Raw genomic sequence first — 20,256 nt, forward strand, 5'->3', positions numbered from 1 at the left:
GTATTAGCCAGGATGGGCAGGGATGGTGTCCCTAGCCTCTGTTTGCCAGAAGACAGGAAATGGCTCGCTTGATGATTACCTGTTCTGTTCATTCGCTCTGGGGCACCTGGCATTGGCCACTGTCTGAAGACAGGATACTGGGCTAGATATACCTTTGGTCTGACCCAGTATAGCTGTTCTTATCAGGGCTGCCAAGTGATTAAAAAAAATTAATCGCACTGTTAAATAATAAAATACCATTTATTTAAATATTTTGGATGTTTTCTACATTTTCAAATATATTGATTTCAATTACAACACAGAATACAAGGTGTACAGTGCTCAATTTATATTTATTTTTGATTACAAGTATTTGCACTGTAAAAAAAAATTGTATTTTTCAATTCACCTAATACAGGTACTGTAGTGCAATCTCTTTATCATGAAAGTTGAACTTACAAACGTAGAATCATGTACAGAAGAACGGCCATACTGGGTCAGACCAAAGGTCCATCTAGCCCAGTATCTTGTCTTCTGACAGTGGCCAATGCCAGGAGCCCCAGAGGAAATGAACAGAACAGGTAATCACCAAGTGATCCATCCCCTGTCGCCCATTCCCTCCTTCTGGCAAACAGAGGCTAGGGATACCATCCCTGTCCATCCTGGACAATGGCCATTGGTGGACCTATCCTCCATAAACTTATTTAGTTCTTTTTTGAACCCTGTTATAGTCTTGGCCTTCGCAACATCCTCTGGCAAAGCGTTCCACAAGAAGATACTTAATCACATCAGTAGCCCCATTGACTTTAACAAGAGAAGATAAAAGGGGTAAAAAGCAGCGCTGCATGAGGGAAGGAGAGAAATTAAGGAGAGAGGAAAGTACAAGAGCTTTCCGTCTGATTAAGAGCCAGTCTCTATTACCTTCTTCAAAGACCCATGGCAAAAAGTCGTTAACCTTTTTATTTTAAATATTAAAAACATTAAAATAAGCCAATTTTGAGAAGACTTACTAGTAAACATCAAGTTAAAAAAGTGACTGGCTGAAGCAAGCACAACACGATGAGCTGGGATCTTTCTTTCCTGGACCATGAGAATGACATCACAGAGCGTTTTCTAATAATAAAAAAATAAAGAGCAACTTTGTGAGAAATACAAAACAAGAATATTATCTTAAAAGAGGTTTTCAGAAATCCATTGCTTTCTCTGCTCTCCGGCTAGCAGGCTCATCACACAATGGTAATGTAAAAAACGTAAGAACAATTAGTAGTTTAGATATGCCAAACAAAGGTGAAGGAACGATCAAAGTTAAGGCTTACGTAACAATCTTGGTTTACCCTGTTTAACAAGACAATATTGCGCCTTTATACTGGAGACAAATACATCTCCCAAGCATCAACTCAAAAATAAGTTAAAAGAGACAGTTGTTAGTTTAAAAGTTTCCACAAAGAAATTAATTTTTTACCTGCCATTGTCTATGTAACATGTAAGATCACTGTTCTGAGAATTTTCTGTTTACTCAGTTTGGTTACCTGGTATATTTTGACAGCACTGAATGTCTAGTCAGACAGTTTTTCCCATTTGTGTGATCTTTCACAGTGACAGGAAGAGAAAGCACCTTTAAAACTAGAAAAGTTGTTGGAGCAAGAATAGTGAGTGGGGGTGGAATATATATAAATGAATAGAATTAAAGTTTGCATTCCTTTAAGATTGACTTTAAGAACATGAACACTGACTTATGTCAGACTTCAGTGGGTCCTGAGGACACACAGCATCAGGTTCTTATTGAATTCACTAGTATTGCGGATGATACTAAACTGGGAGGAGTGGTAGATACGCTGGAGGGGAGGGATAGGATACAGAAGGACCTAGACCAATTGGAAGATTGGGCCAAAAGGAATCTGATGAGGTTCAATAAGGATAAGTGCAGGGTCCTGCACTTAGGACGGAAGAACCCAATGCACAGCTACAGACTAGGGACCGAATGGCTAGGCAGCAGTTCTGCGGAAAAGGACCTAGGGGTGACAGTGGACGAGAAGCTGGATATGAGTCAGCAGTGTGCCCTTGTTGCCAAGAAGGCCAATGGCATTTTGGGATGTATAAGTAGGGGCATAGCGAGCAGATTGAGGGACGTGATCGTTCCCCTCTATTCGACATTGGTGAGGCCTCATCTGGAGTACTGTGTCCAGTTTTGGGCCCCACACTTCAAGAAGGATGTGGATAAATTGGAGAGAGTCCAGCGAAGGGCAACAAAAATGATTAGGGGACTGGAACACATGACTTATGAGGAGAGGCTGAGGGAGCTGGGATTGTTTAGCCTGCAGAAGAGAAGAATGAGGGGGGATTTGATAGCTGCTTTCAACTACCTGAAAGGGGGTTCCAAAGAGGATGGCTCTAGACTGTTCTCAATGGTAGCAGATGACAGAACGAGGAGTAATGGTCTCAAGTTGCAGTGGGGGAGGTTTAGATTGGATATTAGGAAAAACTTTTTCACTAAGAGGGTGGTGAAACACTGGAATGCGTTACCTAGGGAGGTGGTAGAATCTCCTTCCTTAGAGGTTTTTAAGGTCAGGCTTGACAAAGCCCTGGCTGGGATGATTTAACTGGGAATTGGTCCTGCTTTGAGCAGGGGGTTGGACTAGATGACCTTCTGGGGTCCCTTCCAACCCTGATATTCTATGATTCTATTGCTGTCTAGCATTAGAACTTAATTCTGAGGTACATGAAGTTCATAGAACATCAGGGTTGAAAGGGACCTAAGGTGGTCATCTAGTCCAACTTCCTGCTCAAAGCAGGACCAATCCCCAACGAAAGCATCCAGCCAGGGCTTTGTCAAGCCTGATCTTAAAAACCTCTAAGGAAGGAGATTCCCTTATTGCAAAAAAGTTAAACCAAAACAACCCATTAATATTGTGGGAAGGAAGTGTGCATAGTCAGAACCAGATAGGGAAAACAGAACGATAGTTTAAATATCCGATTATCTGAGTTTCAATCAGATCCCTAAATGCTCTTTTAGTAGTTTTTGGTTCACTCAGGAAACACCACAGATCAGAAGCACCTACAGCTACAACAACAGATTCATAAAAATAATGCATATGTTTAAAAAAAAAAAAAAGTTGTTTGAGTAACAAGTGTACACCAGAAAAAGTCTCCTCGCACATCTGTATCTTAAAATACTTAAGCAATAAAGACCAAATTTGGTCTTAAAAAAGTTGCTCCAAACCCAAGACCTTGTAGGCAAAGCTTCAGAGCAAGTTCTTTTACAGATGAATTAGAAACTCCTGAACACATTTGGCTTAACAGAAATGCTGTCTGATTTATGACAAGCACAACTGTAATATTCTGCATTTAATTCAGATGGTAGGGTCCAAGCAGGGACCAAAGCCAAGATTTTTAGTGACAATATTAAAAGCTGCCAACACTTTTGCACAACACTTTGGAAACATGACCTGTTGTGAACTACCCCTCCCTGGTGTTATAAAAAATAAGCACATTGTCGTTTGAAATTTACCTAGAGAAGGTGGGACTTCTATACAAACGAGTTTTATTTCTTGGTCAGATTTTTCACTCAAAGATGGTAGTTAATTTTTTCCTCTTAAAACGCTTTCCTTCACCTCTACCCTTCCCCCTCTACCCCAGAGATGGATGGAGCGTGTGAACACAAACAAAATTAAATAAAACCCTCTAGGAGAAGGAAACTGATTTCAGCTTCAATACAAAGCCTTCTATCCTCTATTGCATACACACACACACACGCTTGCACTTGTTAGAGCATTTTAACATGTCATATTTGGAGCCTCCCAATCCTGACAATGTCTCTTTTAAAATTACAATTGGTAGTTTTATGGGAGGAGAAATATTTCCACACACATTCATTCCCACTCAGTGGTTCTGAGCATCAGACAATAGTTACACCTCAGGGCAGGGAGAACGGGCTTAGACCTCCACAGAGGGATAGAGTCCCCCAGTTGCCAGCTCACATGTGGAAGAGCAACGAGAGACACTTCCCAGAAAAGTTAGAACCCCTTCTAAATTAGCTGTACTGCTTAGGGCTTATTTCCCAAAAATATATAAGCCACCTTGAAAGAGACAACAGTGGCAACATGCATAGAGATTTCTGACAAGGATAGGGTTTGAACTTACAGTGCATGGGTGCAGCTCAGGTTCAATGACCACAACATTTCCCTTGAGCCATCAAATTACTGTGAAAATACAGAGCAAATCCACATTTCAACAGAGCCTTAGGGCTTGTCTACACTGGCAATTTACAGATCTGCATCTTTCTCGCTCAGGGGTGTGAAAAAACACCCCCCTGAGCGCAGCAAGTTTCAGCGCTGTAAAGCGCCAGGGTAGACAGTGCACCAGTGCTGGTAGCTACGCCCCTTGTGGAGGTGTGTGGACGCTGTGCTGCGATCACACAAGCCACGTTAAAGTGCTGCCGTGCTTTAACATTGCCAGTGTAGACTAGCCCCTCGTCTTGCCGCACATGTGCATTTCATTTTCTTTGGCTCCACCTACTTTCCTAACTTAACCCTGAATACCTTCTACATCAGTGGTTCCCAAACTCCCTCCTCCCCAACCCCAGATACTATTTTGAGGGCATTGGGGAGGTTTGTGGGCCACAGATGGCCTGTGAGTTTGAGATCCCTGATGCACATGTATTGAGAAAACGTTCCCTGCCACAAATTGCTTACAAACAAGGGATAGCACCATTCAGTGGCCTCAAATTGGTGCTGTGAGTGAATGGCACTCTACATAAACAATAAAAGCCACTTTAATACAAGATGCTCTCCACCTGTACTACATTATCAGAACTGAAAGGCACATCCTCTGAATTATGGACTTGAAGGTAAGACACTGAAAAATGGTTTATCCAAATGAAAACAAACAAAAGCATACATGTGGACAACCAGATACAATACTTTTAGTCTGCCTACGAAGCAGGACTGGTTTGCTGAACATATTAATTCAATTTGCGTTGAGTACCAGAACTCAGCATATAGCCTCCATTTAAGCAAGCTTTTTTTTTTTTTTTTTTTTGGTTATTTGGAAAAAACAAGTGTAGTGTGGAAAAAAAACCTGACTTCTACAACATCAATTCATAACTTCTGGCCCACCACAGTAACACACAGATGATGGGCGAAGGGGAACAGAAAGGGACAGTGGGAAAGATGTGAAGGCCAAAAGTTAATTGATTCACTAGCCTGATGTCAGTTATTGGCAACCTGGGGAGTGATCCAACTCCCATATAAATCAGTGGGAGCTGGATTGGACCTTTAGGGAGGTTCATGCTGGAGAAGTATACTTTCTATTAGTAAACATAGTACTGCACAACACCTAGCCAAAGGGCTGTTCATGCCCCAGTTCCAGTCACCACACTACCTCTGGTTGTTGAGTCAGCTGTGGTTTTGGCCTCTATCCTCAATGGCACCTGAATCCTAGAATTAAGTTAGCTTTTGTGGAATTGGCTGGTTGTTTTAAACAGAGTTGGCAGTTTTTTAAAGAGACATTAAGGGCACACAAGCAAACTATCCCATTGCATAGGAAAGACAGGAAGTATGGTAAGACACTGTGCTGGCTTAACCAGGAGATCTTCAATGACCTGTAACTTAAAAGAGTCATACCAGAAGTAGAAACTAGATCAAATTACAAAGGATGAATATAAAACATCACCACAAGCATATAGGGATAACACTGGAAAGGCCATGGCACAAAACAAGGTTAAACTACGTAGGGATATAAAGTGTAACAAGAAAGCATTTTACAAATACATGAGAAGCAAGAGGAAGACCAGGGTCAATGTAGGCCCATTACTTAGTGAGGAGGGAGAGAATTACAGAAAACATAGTCCTAGCATATGCACAATGTGCCTCAGGAGGCATGTGACCAGGATTCATCGACAAATTTGGTCCGCTGGTTGGCTTCCCTGGGTTGGGGGTACTGATGAGGAGTGGGATGTGAACGCTGATTTATGTTCCCCTAGAAAATGCATTGATGGCCTAAGTCTTAAATGCCTGCTTTGTTTCAGATTTCACCAAAAAGGTTAGCAGTGATTGGATGACTAAGAGTGAACATCGGCATAAATTGGGTGGGATCTGAGGCAAAAATAGGAAAAAAAACCCCACAAATTAAGAATTACTTAGGGCACGTCTTCACTAGCAAGGTTAAAGCATTGCTCCAGCAGCGCTTTAACGTGGCTTGTGTAGACGCGGCACAGAGCTGGGAAAGAGCTCTCCCAGTGCGCTAAAAAACCATGTCCACAAGGGGAATAGCTACCAGCGCTCGTGCACCGTCTACACTGGCACTTAACAGCGCTGAAACTTGCAGCACTCGGGGGCGGGGTGGGGTGTGTGTGTGTGTGTGTGTTTTCACACCTGAGCAAAAAAGTTGCAGCGCTGTAAAGTGCCAGCGTAGACAAGCCCCTGGACAAGTTAGATGTCTTCAAGTCCGCAGGGTCTGATGAAACACACCCTAGAATAAAGAAAAAGGAGGACTTGTGGCATCTTAAAGACTAACCAATTTATTTGAGCATAAGCTTTCGTGAGCTACAGCTCACTTCATCAGATGCATATTGTGGAAAGTGTAGAAGATCTTTTTATATGCACAAAGCATGAAAAAATACCTCCCCCCACCTCACTCTCCTGCTGGTAATAGCTCATCTAAAGTGATCACTCTCCTTACAATGTGCATGATAATCAAGTTGGGCCATTTCCAGCACAAATCCAGGTTCTCTCCCCCCCCCCACACCCACTCTCCTGTTGGTAATAGCTTATAGATAAGGAGAGTGGGTTTGGGGGGGGGGGGGTAGAAAACCTGGATTTGTGCTGGAAATGGCCCAACTTCATTATCATGCACATTGTAAGGAGAGTGATCACTTTAGATGAGCTATTACCAGCAGGAGAGTGAGGTGGGGGGAGGTATTTTTTCATGCTTTGTGCGTATAAAAAGATCTTCTACACTTTCCACAGTATGCATCCGATGAAGTGAACTGTAGCTCATGAAAGCTTATGCTCAAATAAATTGGTTAGTCTCTAAGGTGCCACAAGTACTCCTTTTCTTTTTGCGAATACAGACTAACATGGCTGTTACTCTGACACCCTAGAATACTTAATGAACTGGCTGAAGAGATCTCTGAGCCACTAATTATTATCTTTGAGAACTCATGGAGGATGGGATGGGAGAGATACCAGAGGACTGGAAAAGGGCAAATATAGTACCTATCTAGAAAAATGAGAATAAGACCAACCCAGGGAATTATAGACCAGCCATCTTAACTGCAGTACCCATAAAATAATAGAGAAAATAAAACAAACAAACCATCAACTTGTAAGCACCAAGAAGAAAATAAGAAACAAGTAACAGTTAATACGGATTTGTCAAGAACAAATCATGTTAAACCACCTAATATCCTTCTTTGACAGGGTAAAAAGCCTTGTGGATGGAGGGAAAGCAGTTGATGCCATATCTCAATTTTAGTAAGGCTGTCTTCTCATAAACAGACTAGAGAAATATATACACAAACCTACTGTAAGGTGGGTGCACAACTGACTGGAAAACTAAATTCAGAGAGTAATTATCAATGGTTCACGATCGAACTGCCAGAGCATGTTGAGTGAGGTCCCAGAGAGATCTGTCCTGGGTTCAGTTCTATTCAATATCTTCATAGATAATTTGGATAATGGCATAGAGAGAATGGCATAGAGAGTACACCTATAAAGTTTGTGGATGGTATCCCACTGGGAGGGATTGCAAGAACTTTGGAGGACAGGATTAGAATTCAAAATAATCTTGACAAACTGGAGTAATGGTCTGAATTAAACAGGCTGAAATTAAAAAAGGACAAATGGAAAGAACTACACATAGGAAGGAATAATCAACTGCACATGTACAAACTTGGAAATGACTGCTTGGGAAAGAGTACTGTAGAAAAAGATCTGGGGGTCATAGTGAATTCCAAATTAAATATGAGTCAACAACGTAATACTGCCGCAAAAAAACCCAAACATCATTCCAGGATGTATTAGCAGAAGTGTTGTAAGCAAGACACGAGAGGCCTCATCTGGAGCATTGTGTCCACTTCTGGGCACCACACTTGGGTAAAGTTGTGGACAAATTGGAGAAAGTCCAGAGGAGAAGCAGTAAAAATGATTAAAGGTCTAGAAAACATGACCTATGAGGAAAGATTGAAAAAAAATTGGATTTGTTTAGTCTGGAGAAGAGAAGATTAAGGGGAGACATAACAGTTCTGAAGTAAATAAAAGGTTGTTACAAGGAGGAGGATGATAAATTGTTCTCCTTAACCTCTGAGGACAGCACAAGTAGTAATTGGATTAAATTGCAGCAAGGGAGATTTAGGTTAGATGTTAAGAAAAACTTCCTAATTATAAGGGTGATTAACCACTGGAACAATTTACCTAGGGAGATTGTGGAATCTCTGTCACAGGAGGTTTTTAAGAATGGATTAGACAAATACCTGTCCGGGATGGTCTATATTGGGGTAGTCAACAGGCAGACCGCGGGCCAAATCCACATTGCCAAATGCTTTTGAACGGACCCTGAAATCATTTATTTATTTATTTCTTATTATCATTTTTATTATTATTGTCTCTGGAGTCTGGACCTTGGGTTTAACTTGACCAAAATAATGTGGACCTTGACAAAAAATAATTGACTACCCCAATATAGATAATTAGAGCTCTGCACGGATACAAAATTTGTATCCGCATCCGATCCGCTATCTGCAAACTTGGTCCACGGATATCCACTGATTTGCAGGGCTCTATAGTTAAAACTTAATCCTGCCTCAGTGCAGGGGACTGGACTAGATGACCTATCAAGATCTCTTCCAGTCCTACATTTCTATTCTATGATTCGCTTCCTCACATTAAAAAAGAAATAGGTCTTCCTTTGCATCAGGGAGTCATTTTGGTTATCCTGGATGCTCTTGGACCAAACCTGCAATAATTTAATCTTTTTCCAGTAGTGACTGGCACTTCTTGAATTCTGCCATTTTGTCTGAAAGCCACTTCCAGAGTCATGATTTTGGACAATGTTCATCAAGTGACAGCCAGCCTGGATACCCAACAGGCTATTGGCCAAGGAGGCTGATCAACCTGAAGACAAATCTAGCGCCAGCATTCAGCAATTCAAAAGAACAGAGGTAAACTCAGTAGCTACCTACCAGGCTATAAACACAAGCATGGGCTTCTTAGGTAAGCAGTCAGAGCAGACATGTAGCACAAAAAACAACATTTTGCAGGGTTGCCATCTAGAATTCTATCAGAGTCTCAACTGATTCAGTTGAGAAGAGGCATATTTCTCCTCCACATTGGGAGAATACATTTTAAAACACACTCAACACCTATTCCACCTACACCAAGCATAAAATCTTGATTGTGCATGTCCACCTCAATTCCAACAGTCTCTGAAAAAGGGTTCGCAAAAAGGAAAGGAGTACTTGTGGCACCTTAGAGACTAACCAATTTATTTGAGCATAAGCTTTCGTGAGCTACAGCTCACTTCATCGGATGCATTCCTTGAAGTGAGCTGTAGCTCACGAAAGCTTATGCTCAAAATAAATTGGTTAGTCTCTAAGGTGCCACAAGTACTCATTTTCTTTTTGCAAATACAGACTAACACGGCTGTTACTCTGAAACCTGAAAAAGTGTTGTGTGTTAGTACAGTTTCAACCTGAAATAACTCAGCCCTCTACTCAAACTTGACTTTTTGGCTCAGTGCGGAGAAGTCCTCAGATAAGAAAGTGGATCCACTGCAATAACTTTTCCTGTTTTCTTTTCAGCAACAAGCACTGCATAACAATAACTGAACTTTCAACACAGGAGGATGCTCATTGTGCCACAGCACATAAGTATGTCAGCAGCTATTTATTATTTTTACAATGCCCAAAGCATGTGCAAGGATTAAATTGTCCATCCCTAAAAGATTTTTAGATGCTCCACAAGATTTTTAGTTTATTCTATATGAACATAGTCGTTTAATAAAGGATACTGAAGCCTAGTTGAAAAACTAGCTTTGGCTGGCTCAAACTCTGAATTGGTGAATTACCCCTATTAAAATATTTAAGAGCAGATATTGGTTTAACACAAGAACACTGAAAGTTGTCTTAGGCAACCACCCTATAGACATGGAGACATCTCATCTATTAAAGATCAAACAAAGTTGGATTGTCTAGTGAATACAGGTAGGATAGCAAGATTCCTGGGTTCAACATCTGACCAGATGTGTGCCCTTGGGAAAACTACTTGCATACTTGTAAAATGGGAACAAGAATTCAGATCTCGTGTAGATTACTTGGTTACAGTTTCCGGTGCTTACTCAGTAGAAACCCACATATGCAACCAAAAACAAAGGACAGGACTAATGAGGACATGTTCTAACTACGATTACTGGGAAACTTGAGGTTAATGTAGATCAGTTTACTAAGACTGGGAGATGATTAAGTTGCCTACTAGACACTGGATATTGGCTCCTAGGGCAGATTTCACCACGAACAGCGAGAGAACACAGGACGTTCTACTTCTTCAGCTGTATCTCCTGCCCTACCTGTTTTCGCATGGTATTCATGACTCCCATAAAGCTCGCCAGCAGTTTCGCTTCTTCTCGGGCTGCAAGTTTCTTCTCTGTTTTCTTCTTGTTGCTTTTTTCCGACCCAGAGGCTGCCATGCTCCCCTCCTCTCACCACCAAGAAAACAAAGGCTGGCAGGACCCACACAGGCCCATGCACAGCAGCCAAAGGAGGCCAATTATAACACACCAAACTGCCCTAACCAAGATCCCAGACGGACGAGTAGGCTGCGCAACCACGCACTGCAGAACCTCCTGCTGCTTCTGCAACCAAGCAGCCAGCACGGCGAGTCACCTGGGCAATCACCTGCCGCGGCAGCCGGAGGAGCAGGGCTGATCAGACCCCAGAAGAAGCCGCAGGGCCAACCAGCCCCTAGTGCAGACGCCTGGGAACGCAGCCTGGGGCCCGCGGACTGCAGCGCTCCGGGGATAGTGGGGGCGCGCGACACATCAGCCGCCAGCGTTCTACCGATAGAACACGAGCTCCCGGAGAAGCTCCTACATCATGCCCAAACAGGGCGGAGGGAGCGGTCTGGCGCACACTGACGTCATAGAACGGCGCGGGGTCTATCTCTCGTGTTCCTCCTACCCTCACCGGCATTCTGGAGCCAAACAAACAAACGACGAGGACAAGGAGGTGGAACGGGTCACGTGATTGGTTTATTAACGGGCGGGGGAGGAGGGTTGAATTAAGTGCGCAGTGCGCACGCGCACGGCTGAAGGTGCTGGGAGAACCCCACGGCGGGCGGGCGTGGGTGCACGCGCGCGCGCCGGTGCTTTGCAGAGGGGAACAGGGCTGTGCAAACCCCCCGTCTTTTACTGTGTTATCCGAGCTGCCAGCTGCAGCGCTTCGGAGGCATGCATTGTTTAGGGGGAAAAGTAAAAACTGGTTCCTGGCGGGCTTTGTCCCTGTGTCCCCCGCCCCCATCCCCTTCCCTTTTATGGAGGAAACAACTAGTCGCTGCTTGGCCTCAATCCAGCCCAGGTCATACGGGCACCGCCCCACTGCAAAACGGAACCAGCCGCTCTGTGGTCACAATCCCATTCGCCCGCCAGAGACTGAGAACAAGTGTAGCTGCTGTTCTTGCACTTAAACAAAAATTCTGATATATCCCGGAACAATAATACCATGAATGCCTGCATCCTGCCAAATTTTAGACTAGTCCGCCAAAAAAAAATCTGGATTTGAGCACATCCTTTTACATTTAACTTCAATTTGGTGTTTGTATTCTGCTGGTATGGCTAATTTTGGCCGCATAACTATCCCTTCCCCCAGTTTTAGCATCTCAGTTTAGTACATAGATATGCAGCATGTCCTAATCCACCAGAAGAAAACAGATCTCAAAGTACCATGGTACAAAATCTAACTGTTCCAAGTTTTTGCAGCATTGTTATGCCAGGATGCATTGGACTCTGGAGTTTTTTGATGCAACGGAAGCAGCTAGACTTCTTGAATCAGTGAAAATCTGGGTGTTGGGGTTGAAACTGGCAGGATACAGCTTTTATCTAGAGGATAGTCCCACTTTGATTTGTAAGTGCTCTACTTTTAATTCTGTGCTGCCAAGGTTTTATAACTGAGTAACCCTGTGATCTGTAGGAGAAAGGGATTTATATATGACCTTTTGTCTTTTAGTTTAAGGAACGTACTATATTTGGTGCCTAATACCCTTATCCTATACTAAGTCACTATATGATGTACTTTGTCCTGTGCTGCAGCAATAATCGTGTGTGACTTTGTAGCACACAAACTATTTTGCATAGAAATCTATATTATACTATAGAAATCAGATTTGGTATTTTAATACATTTATCCTTTATTTCATTTATCAGTAGGTGGTCACCCTAGGATAAGATAGTGACAGGGATATTACCTGGCTTTTCCTTTTATCTAATACATTTTAAAAACAGAAAAAAGAAATGTACATATAATATCATTGCCATGTTGAGTCTGCCATCCCAAGTTTATCCTGGCAATTATGTTACAAATGGAACAAAACTGAGATCTTGAATCCCCCTTTCAAATTCCAGGGTGTACAGATCCAAACCTACCTGTAAAATTTTAGTTTCAGAACATAAACAAAACCAAAAGAGGCCTATTTTCTAGTTGGGATCCACAAGAACAGCTATTCTTCCAATATTTAGTCCTAAATGGTGGAAATCTCATAAGAGCAGCTGATCTTGGTGATAGTGGCCATTCGTGGTGGAGGAGAACCCTAGATCAATTAAACTCACAAGATTTCCACCATTGTGGGCTGAAATCTTATTGAAACAGCTCACAAGAGTTGGGCAAACTTTTTGGCCTGACGGCTACATCGGGTATGGAAATTGTATGGAGGACCATGAATCCTCACAAAATTGGGGGTTGGGGGTGTGGGAGGGGCTGAGGGCTCTGGCTGGGGGTATGGGCTGTGGGGTGAGGCTGGGGATGAGGGGTTGGGGGTGCAGGCTGGGGCTCCGGGCTGGGACCGAGGAGTTTGGAGGGCAGGAAAGGGATCAGGGTTGGGGCCCGGGCAGGCTCCGGGCAGCGCTTACCTCAAGCAGCTCCCGGAAGCAGCGGTATGTCCTCCGTCCAGCTCCTACTTAGAGGCGCAGCCAGACCGCTCTGCGCGTTGCCCTGTCCGCAGGCGCTGCCCCTGGAGCTCCCATTGGCCGTGGTTCCCGGCCAATGGGAGCTGCAGGGGCCGTGCTTGGGGCGGGGGCAGTGTGCGGAGCCCTCTGGCTGCCCCTACAGGTAGGAGCAGGAGGGGGGACATGCCGCTGCTTCTGGGAGCCATGTGGAGCCACGGCACGCATGGAGCAGGGCTGACCCCGCTCCCCAGCTGGAGCACTGGAGTGGGACAAGCCCTGGACCCTGCTCACTGGTGGGAACTTGAGGGCCGGATTAAAACGTCTGGAGGGCTGGATGCGGCACCCAGGCTGTAGTTTGTCCACCCCGATCTAAGTACTTATATGGCCTGTATCAACATAGTGTCTGAGTGCCTGAAGAGTATTTAAAAATAGAAATAACAATCTCTGTCTCTTCCTTCCTTTCCAGCCACCAGGAGAAATAGCTTTATTAGTTCATAGTGAGCTTTGTGTGTGTATATAATGTATTGAAGACAACCTACCATAAATCAAAGAGATTAGTTTTATATTTACAGCTGAACACAGGGAAGTTAGTAGCTGGAATGCATCAGAAACAGATGGATCTTCATGGATTCCATCTTCCTCTTTTGATGAAAACCAGATAGCAACATTTTCCATATAAAAGTAAACTAAAAGACAAGGGGGGCATTTTTTCATGAAGAAAAAAATGTGTGCCAAGGCCTAGATTTCATGATGTGAGTAGGGTTTTCAGTCTTAAGAGGAACGTGGGAAAGAGTACAACATAAGGCACCCATGGAAAGTCTTTTATTCAGAATTTTGGCGTGGGGTGTGGAAGAATACCTGTGTACTTCCAATCTTCTTATATGGATCTGAAACATGGACATTGCTTAAAGAATTCATCAGGAGGCTGGAGGCATTTTATATGCATTGGTAGCGGCAATTACAGGTCATAAGATGGTTTGATTTTATCAGTAATAGGGAGATATTATTGAGAACTGCCCTTGAGAGGATAGAAATAATTTGTCACCACCGGCAGGCACTTTTTGGTTATGTAGCCCCCATCGGAGATAAAGTGCTCGCAAATTGAGCCCAGAAGATCACACTTGAGGTCAGGAGGGGACATTGTCCAGCCACAGGCTGGTAGCAGCTGCAGTCTTCAGCGATTAACCTGGCTGCACCAGATCAGTGATAACCCTATGAAGCTTTCAGAGGCCTGGAATAAAGCTGTACAATGTGACCATGGACATTCAGCACAATAGATCCTCATCATGTAAGCGTTGTGCTGGTCGTGTTGATTGGAAATGGTAGAAGTGATAGAGTTAGCCATACAAAAATAAGAAATTATTGTCAGATAATTTAGCTGAAAAAGAAATAGGCAACTTGCAGTGTAAATTAGTATATTATGCAAATTAAGATAATTTTATCATAATACTTAGCACTGGTATGGCACATTATGTTTTCAAAGCCCTGTACAAACATTAATTATGTCTTATACTCCAATCCACAAACTGAGGTTATAAGACAGGTTTCAGAGTAACAGCCGTGTTAGTCTGTATTCGCAAAAAGAAAAGGAGGACTTGTGGCACCTTAGAGACTAACCAATTTATTTGAGCATAACTTTTTGTGAGCTACAGCTCAGCTGTAGCTCACAAAAGCTTATGCTCAAATAAATTGAGGTGCCACAAGTACTCCTTTTCTTTTTGAGGTTATAAGAGACATTTAGATCCTCCCAAAAGAGTATTTTATTCACAGGATTGGGTGGGAAAGTAGTTGGACTGGCACAAATGACATCTTTTTCAGAGCAGTTTTAAGAACTGCATCATGTTACATTTTGAGCTTTCAACTAATGCTGCTAAACAGGTTTGTGCATTATTCTTGTGTATCCTGAAATGTTTAAGTGTACATTGTTTGGTTACTCCAATAACCTCTAATCCATAGCATTGTAGAAACATCTAAATCAGCCTAGAAAGGCTGAGATTATGAGAGGGATTTAGGGAAGCAACCTAGGAGTTAGGGCTCTGTCCCACAGCAGGGAGGCCAGAAGACAAGCTGATGAGCCCAAGTGGGGCAAAAGAACTTCTTTGTTGGGACTTTTGTTACCCTGAAAGGGAATGGAACTCTGATGTTGACCTCGCTGGAGAGCTGAGCCCTGTGAATTCCTGGGAGAGAGAAAAGACCCTGGGGAGGGAAAACTGAGGCAGAATGCTGTAAAGCCACCTGAGGCCATGAGGAGGTGCTTAGGAAGTGGCTGCCTGAGCACAGGCACATTTAAAAATATCAAAAATTGCACAGCAGTCTTTGTGGGAGCAGGTTGTTGATGGGTGGCAACTTTCTCTCCCCATGAAAAATCATTGCCCCATCTCTCTTGATCCTTTCTGAACTGTGTTGAGATCTAAGGGGATTTGTATTTGAACAATGTTTCTTGGTTGAACTGGCATACTCCTTCTTGCACAATTTGTTATTAAAAGTTTTTCTAATGGCTTGTCTTGAATGGGTGTTTCATTGTTACCTTGAATAAATGACTTATTGCCTGTTTCTAGTGCTGTAGAACTCTTTGTTCTACACTTCTATTTCCTTTTTCTTGCAGAAATAGTTCCTTAGTTTTCTTCCTACGCAATTATAGCTCATGAGTCTGTGACCAAAGAAAAAGGGGAACTGCTTTTCTGCTACAGCAATCTGAGCTGCAGTTTGCAACTGAAGTTGGTTCTAGCTGTTTATATAGCACTGGAGTTGTAAAAATGACCTCGGTGTGGGGGAAAAGTGGGTTCGTGCCCTCTTTTGCTTCTTCATAATGTAGCAGGAACACCTGTATTTAATTTTTCCCTTCTTTCTTTTTACACTAGGTATTCAAGTTTTGTTCACTTTGTCTTTCCTGGAAGACTCCATGGTTGACTGGGAGAACTAGTGCGTTTGTGACAATGAGATACCATGCAATTCCAGCCTGATTATCTGAGAGAGGAAGTGATTTGTGTTCAGACTATGTGAACCACTTTGTTTTTTAGCCCCAATTTAAATCAAGAGCCTGGTGAACAGTCAGAAGAAACACTCTTATTAAAGTTCCAGTGACTGATATCAATTAAGTTGTCGGCTTCTCTCTGACAGTTCAGTATGTATGTTCAGTCAAGCAGTGCTCTTCTTGTAACTGACTACATTCCTGTTCTAGCTTGTTGTGGAATAACTTCTTCTCAGGGCCACCCAAGGGAGGCAACTATGACAAATCCATGTAAATATTCTGAAAATAATCTCCTTATGGGAACAGATAAAACTATACAAAAGGAGGAAAAAACCCTTACTCTTGCTTGGCTGACCTTTTGATCAACCAGCTGATGGGTGTGGTGAAGTTATTGCTGTAATAGTACTTATTACACATTGTCCTCTCTATCATAGGAGTTTGACTTAGATTAAACGTTTTTGTTTGGTTTTGTTAGTGTATTAGCTAGTTCAAGACCTTTCTTAAAGTTAGCTTGTTCACTCTCTGAGGAAGGATAAATATCAGTGTCATCTACCATCCATACTGCTAAACCAATCAACTTCCCTGTACCCACCCCTACAAAAACAACATTGTAAGTTGTAATGACTTCAAACAATGCAGCGTTTATTACTAGTTATGCATTATAATAGCATAATTAGATGCAGCAGGACAATGTGAGCATCTCTGAAGTATAATGGCCTGGCAGGCTACTGGTAATGCAACATGCTGTCATGTGGAAGACTAACATCTGGGTCCAAGGTCAGGTCCTCACTTCCTGGGCCAGCAGAATATAGGGGTACTGCAGAAGTTCCAGACAAAACAAGGGCCAGTCTTCCTTGGCTGGAGGGAGTATGGGCAAGTAGTCTTGGTGATGTTGGGTTTGTAGCAAGGCCAGTCGCTGAGTGACAAGAAAAATCCACTGGAGGCTGAGGTGTGTTTGACAGTCACCCTTTCTGGGTTGGGTTTTGTTGAACGGGTTCTGTATGATGTCCAACTTGGCAAAAGCTTCTACCTGCATTCTTCCACACGGTTTAAAAGTAGTAGACTCAAAACGACAAAATACAAACCAAACTGGGTCGCTCTTGTATTTCCTCAGCACTCCTTGCCCTGACTTCTAGAACACAGAATGCTCGTACTGCTGTCTTCTGCCTAGAACTAATCCACCCTTCTTTTAAGGGAGTTAGCTGCACCTAATCAGATGCTAGCTCAGGATATCTCTCTGTGTTGTGTCTGAACTCTAGCAGATCATTAACATATCCAATATATAAATAGGGGAAACTGAGGCACTGTGCGGTTAAGTGGCTTGTCTTACAGTAATTTGTGGCTTCTCTTAGCTCTCACAGTGGGTCAGTGTCAGAGTTGGGAACAGAAACAAAAGGGATATAGAGCAATTCTCTCTCTTTCTGGCCCAGAAACTGTTCAAATATTTTCTACAGAGTGGAACAGCTTCAACAGGAGAGATTGAGAAAAATCCAGTACAGAATATTCCACAGCCCAGTTGTTAGGGACTCACCCAGGTGGTGGGAACCCCATGTTCAAATCTCTGTCCCAATGAATATTCAAGTATTTTATACAAAGTGGAACAGTTTCAACATGACAAACTGAGAGGGACACACCCAAGAATAGCCTACAGCCTGGTTGTTAGGACACCCACCTGGAATGCAGGTGAGGGAAGGGGAGACCTGGATTCTAATCTCTGCTCCAGACCAGAGCAGAGGTTTGAACCTGAGTCTTCCCTCTTCCAGATGGATGCCCTAACCACTGGGCTAAAGGATATCCAAGGGACTTCACTAACTCAGCTGTGCATTCTGTGAATGGTACCAAGGTCCCCATGTAAATTTAGTTTTTTTAAAAAATGACCAAAACTATTGAGCAAATTCATTAATAGTTTCAGGCTGACTGAAACTGCATTTTTCATGGAATAAACTATTTGAAAAATTTTGCTGAACCCCATGTGGGATGCTTTCCAAAAAAATCCTGCAAAGACTGAACTCTGGCCTGTATTTCAGCAAAGAGTTACACTAAGGTGCAGGAAAGGGGAATGCACCAGTAGCAGCTGTACATTAATTTAGCCCATCCCATTATACAGATTGATTCCTGCAAATGTTGGGTTTCAACATAGACAAATGTTTGTACAGTTTCAACTCTGTTCTCACAACTTTATACTGCTCTCCCCAGATAAAACAAATATATCCCTGATCTCTCCCACCCGATCCTATCTATGAGATGCTCCTCCTTTAAAAAATAAAAAGGAAAAGAAAGGAAATTCCCAGGTGAAAAATTTATCTTCATTAACTTCTCAAAGAATAGTGATCAGTTAAAGTAAGGTGGATAGAAATCTGAATATCTTACAATTCATGTAGATTGTTATGGATTCCCATATCTGCTGCAGTCTCAGACTGTATTAACTTTTCTGCAGATTCTGCATGAGGTTGGTGGAGGGACAATGTACATCTTACATTGCCGCTCTGCTTTCCAAACCCTGCAGAGAACTTCCATGTACCAGAGATTAAGGATGTGTGCCATGGAGCAGGGTTGACCCCCTACTTTTGTACAGAAACAAAGAGATCTATGCACAGAAAAGACCTTCCATATGGCAATCTGTGGGGGATGGAGAAGAATAACAACAATCTGGCTCTAGAATTTTAAGACAAAGCTGTTCTTAATTATCACTGTAACCATTATGATTTATCTGCATTTGCAAGGCATCAAACATCATAAAAGGATCTGGGCCCAATTTTTTAAAACAGTAGCACACTGCCAGAAAATGGCAAAAAAAGGACAATCTTCACATATCCTGGACCACCACCATAATTTAAAGCAACTCAGAAGCGCTATTTCCCCAGGAATACATCCTTGATCCTAATGATATTTCTGTAAATGTTTTAAGTAAAACATGTTTTCCCTTCCAAATGTGTTCTGTAATTTGATGCCTTCAAAGAAAGGATGTACGAGTCATCTTCATGAAACATGCAACTGAGGCTCATCACTGTATAGCCAACTAAAATATCGAAGTACTATTAGCAGTGTTATGTTACTTATGTAGTTGCCCAAGGTTCTAAGAACCAGATCTGTTCTTTTTACTACAGTAAGAATTACTGTTGTGTTTTTTATGTGGAAAGTGAGGCTAACATTACAACTACAGAATTAAGATCAAAATTTAGGTTGAAAGACAAGTTACTGCAGAGGTATTTTCATTAGACAACCAGTGAGACATGAGGCGTTGACCTGTGACCCACTATATCCAATATTACTTTTATTTCTTGTTCAGTACTTAATGCTTTAATATCTGTTTTCTCGATTAATTCTAGCATGGGCTGTCAGATTGGATGGAGAATTCTGTGTGTTTTTGGGTGGTTTGGATTTGTAAAATTTCAGATTTTGCCTGGAATGCTCCATTATTTCTAATTATTCCCCTTTTTCTGTTATGAGAGTGAAATTTACTTCTTCCTGTACCAGACAGAATAAATGGGCTGATGTGCTGAAGGTTGGAGAGGTTGGAATTCACACCTCAAAACCTATGGGCAAGGTATGAGGCTGCCATTCTGTATCTATATTGCTACTATTTCAGCCTAAGAGCTGGAATAGCAGCCACTGCCTGCTGCATCCCCAATGTAGGGCTTGGGTTACAGTAGACCTATGTAAATACAGAGCTAGCAGAGAGGGCACATTGCACGGCTTGGTTCCCCACCCAGTGAATTCAGAGGACCTAAATGGTGCATAGGACCTTATATGGGTCCTCTGCACTTGAATGAATTTCATCCTTGATGTACAAACACAGTAGAGCGGTAGAACTGGAGATCAGCACTGAGCTGTTCAGGGTAGACTGTGGTCAAATCAAAATTTGTGTGTCATGGCTGCTGTCTCACAAGACAGCCCATTATCCACTTCTTTCCTAAAATCAGCTTTGGCCTAATGTTTGTAGCTCGGAAAAAATGTGTCTTTTAAAATAAATTTTGCATCATTTCACCTGACAAGATGGAACTTTCAGCATCCGCACAGATGAAATGTTGTATCTTCTTGCTTCCTTTCAATCCTGGTAATTTAATTGGAAAACCTTTTAGGCTTCCCTTTCCAAAGACATTCTATAAGTGACATGGATGTATTCTGTGCTGTGCTAACAGATTTATCACTAAGTG

General features: G+C 42.5%; 1 protein-coding gene and 1 long non-coding RNA gene across 2 annotated transcripts in view; one reads left to right on the plus strand and one right to left on the minus strand.

The window, feature by feature from the left end:
- KLHL7 (kelch like family member 7) overlaps positions 1-11,074 on the minus strand; it is a 43,360-nt gene extending 32,286 nt beyond the window's left edge. The window contains exons 1-2 of the mRNA XM_084620479.1: positions 10,540-11,074; positions 990-1,092 (exon numbers count right to left, since the gene is read on the minus strand). Coding sequence (XP_084476605.1) covers positions 990-1,092; positions 10,540-10,659 — 223 coding nt within the window. The 5' untranslated portion in view covers positions 10,660-11,074. The remainder of the gene's footprint in view (positions 1-989; positions 1,093-10,539) is intronic.
- Positions 11,075-11,096: 22 nt separating this feature from the next.
- LOC311516427 lies at positions 11,097-16,286 on the plus strand. Its single transcript, XR_014710411.1, has 3 exons — positions 11,097-11,197; positions 11,947-12,091; positions 15,990-16,286. It is a non-coding gene; the product is annotated as an uncharacterized lncRNA (long non-coding RNA).
- The last annotated feature ends 3,970 nt before the right edge of the window (positions 16,287-20,256 follow it).

This window comes from Lepidochelys olivacea (genome assembly GCF_965140295.1).
Source record: "Lepidochelys olivacea isolate rLepOli2 genome assembly, chromosome: 2".
Lineage (NCBI taxonomy): Eukaryota > Metazoa > Chordata > Testudines > Cheloniidae > Lepidochelys > Lepidochelys olivacea.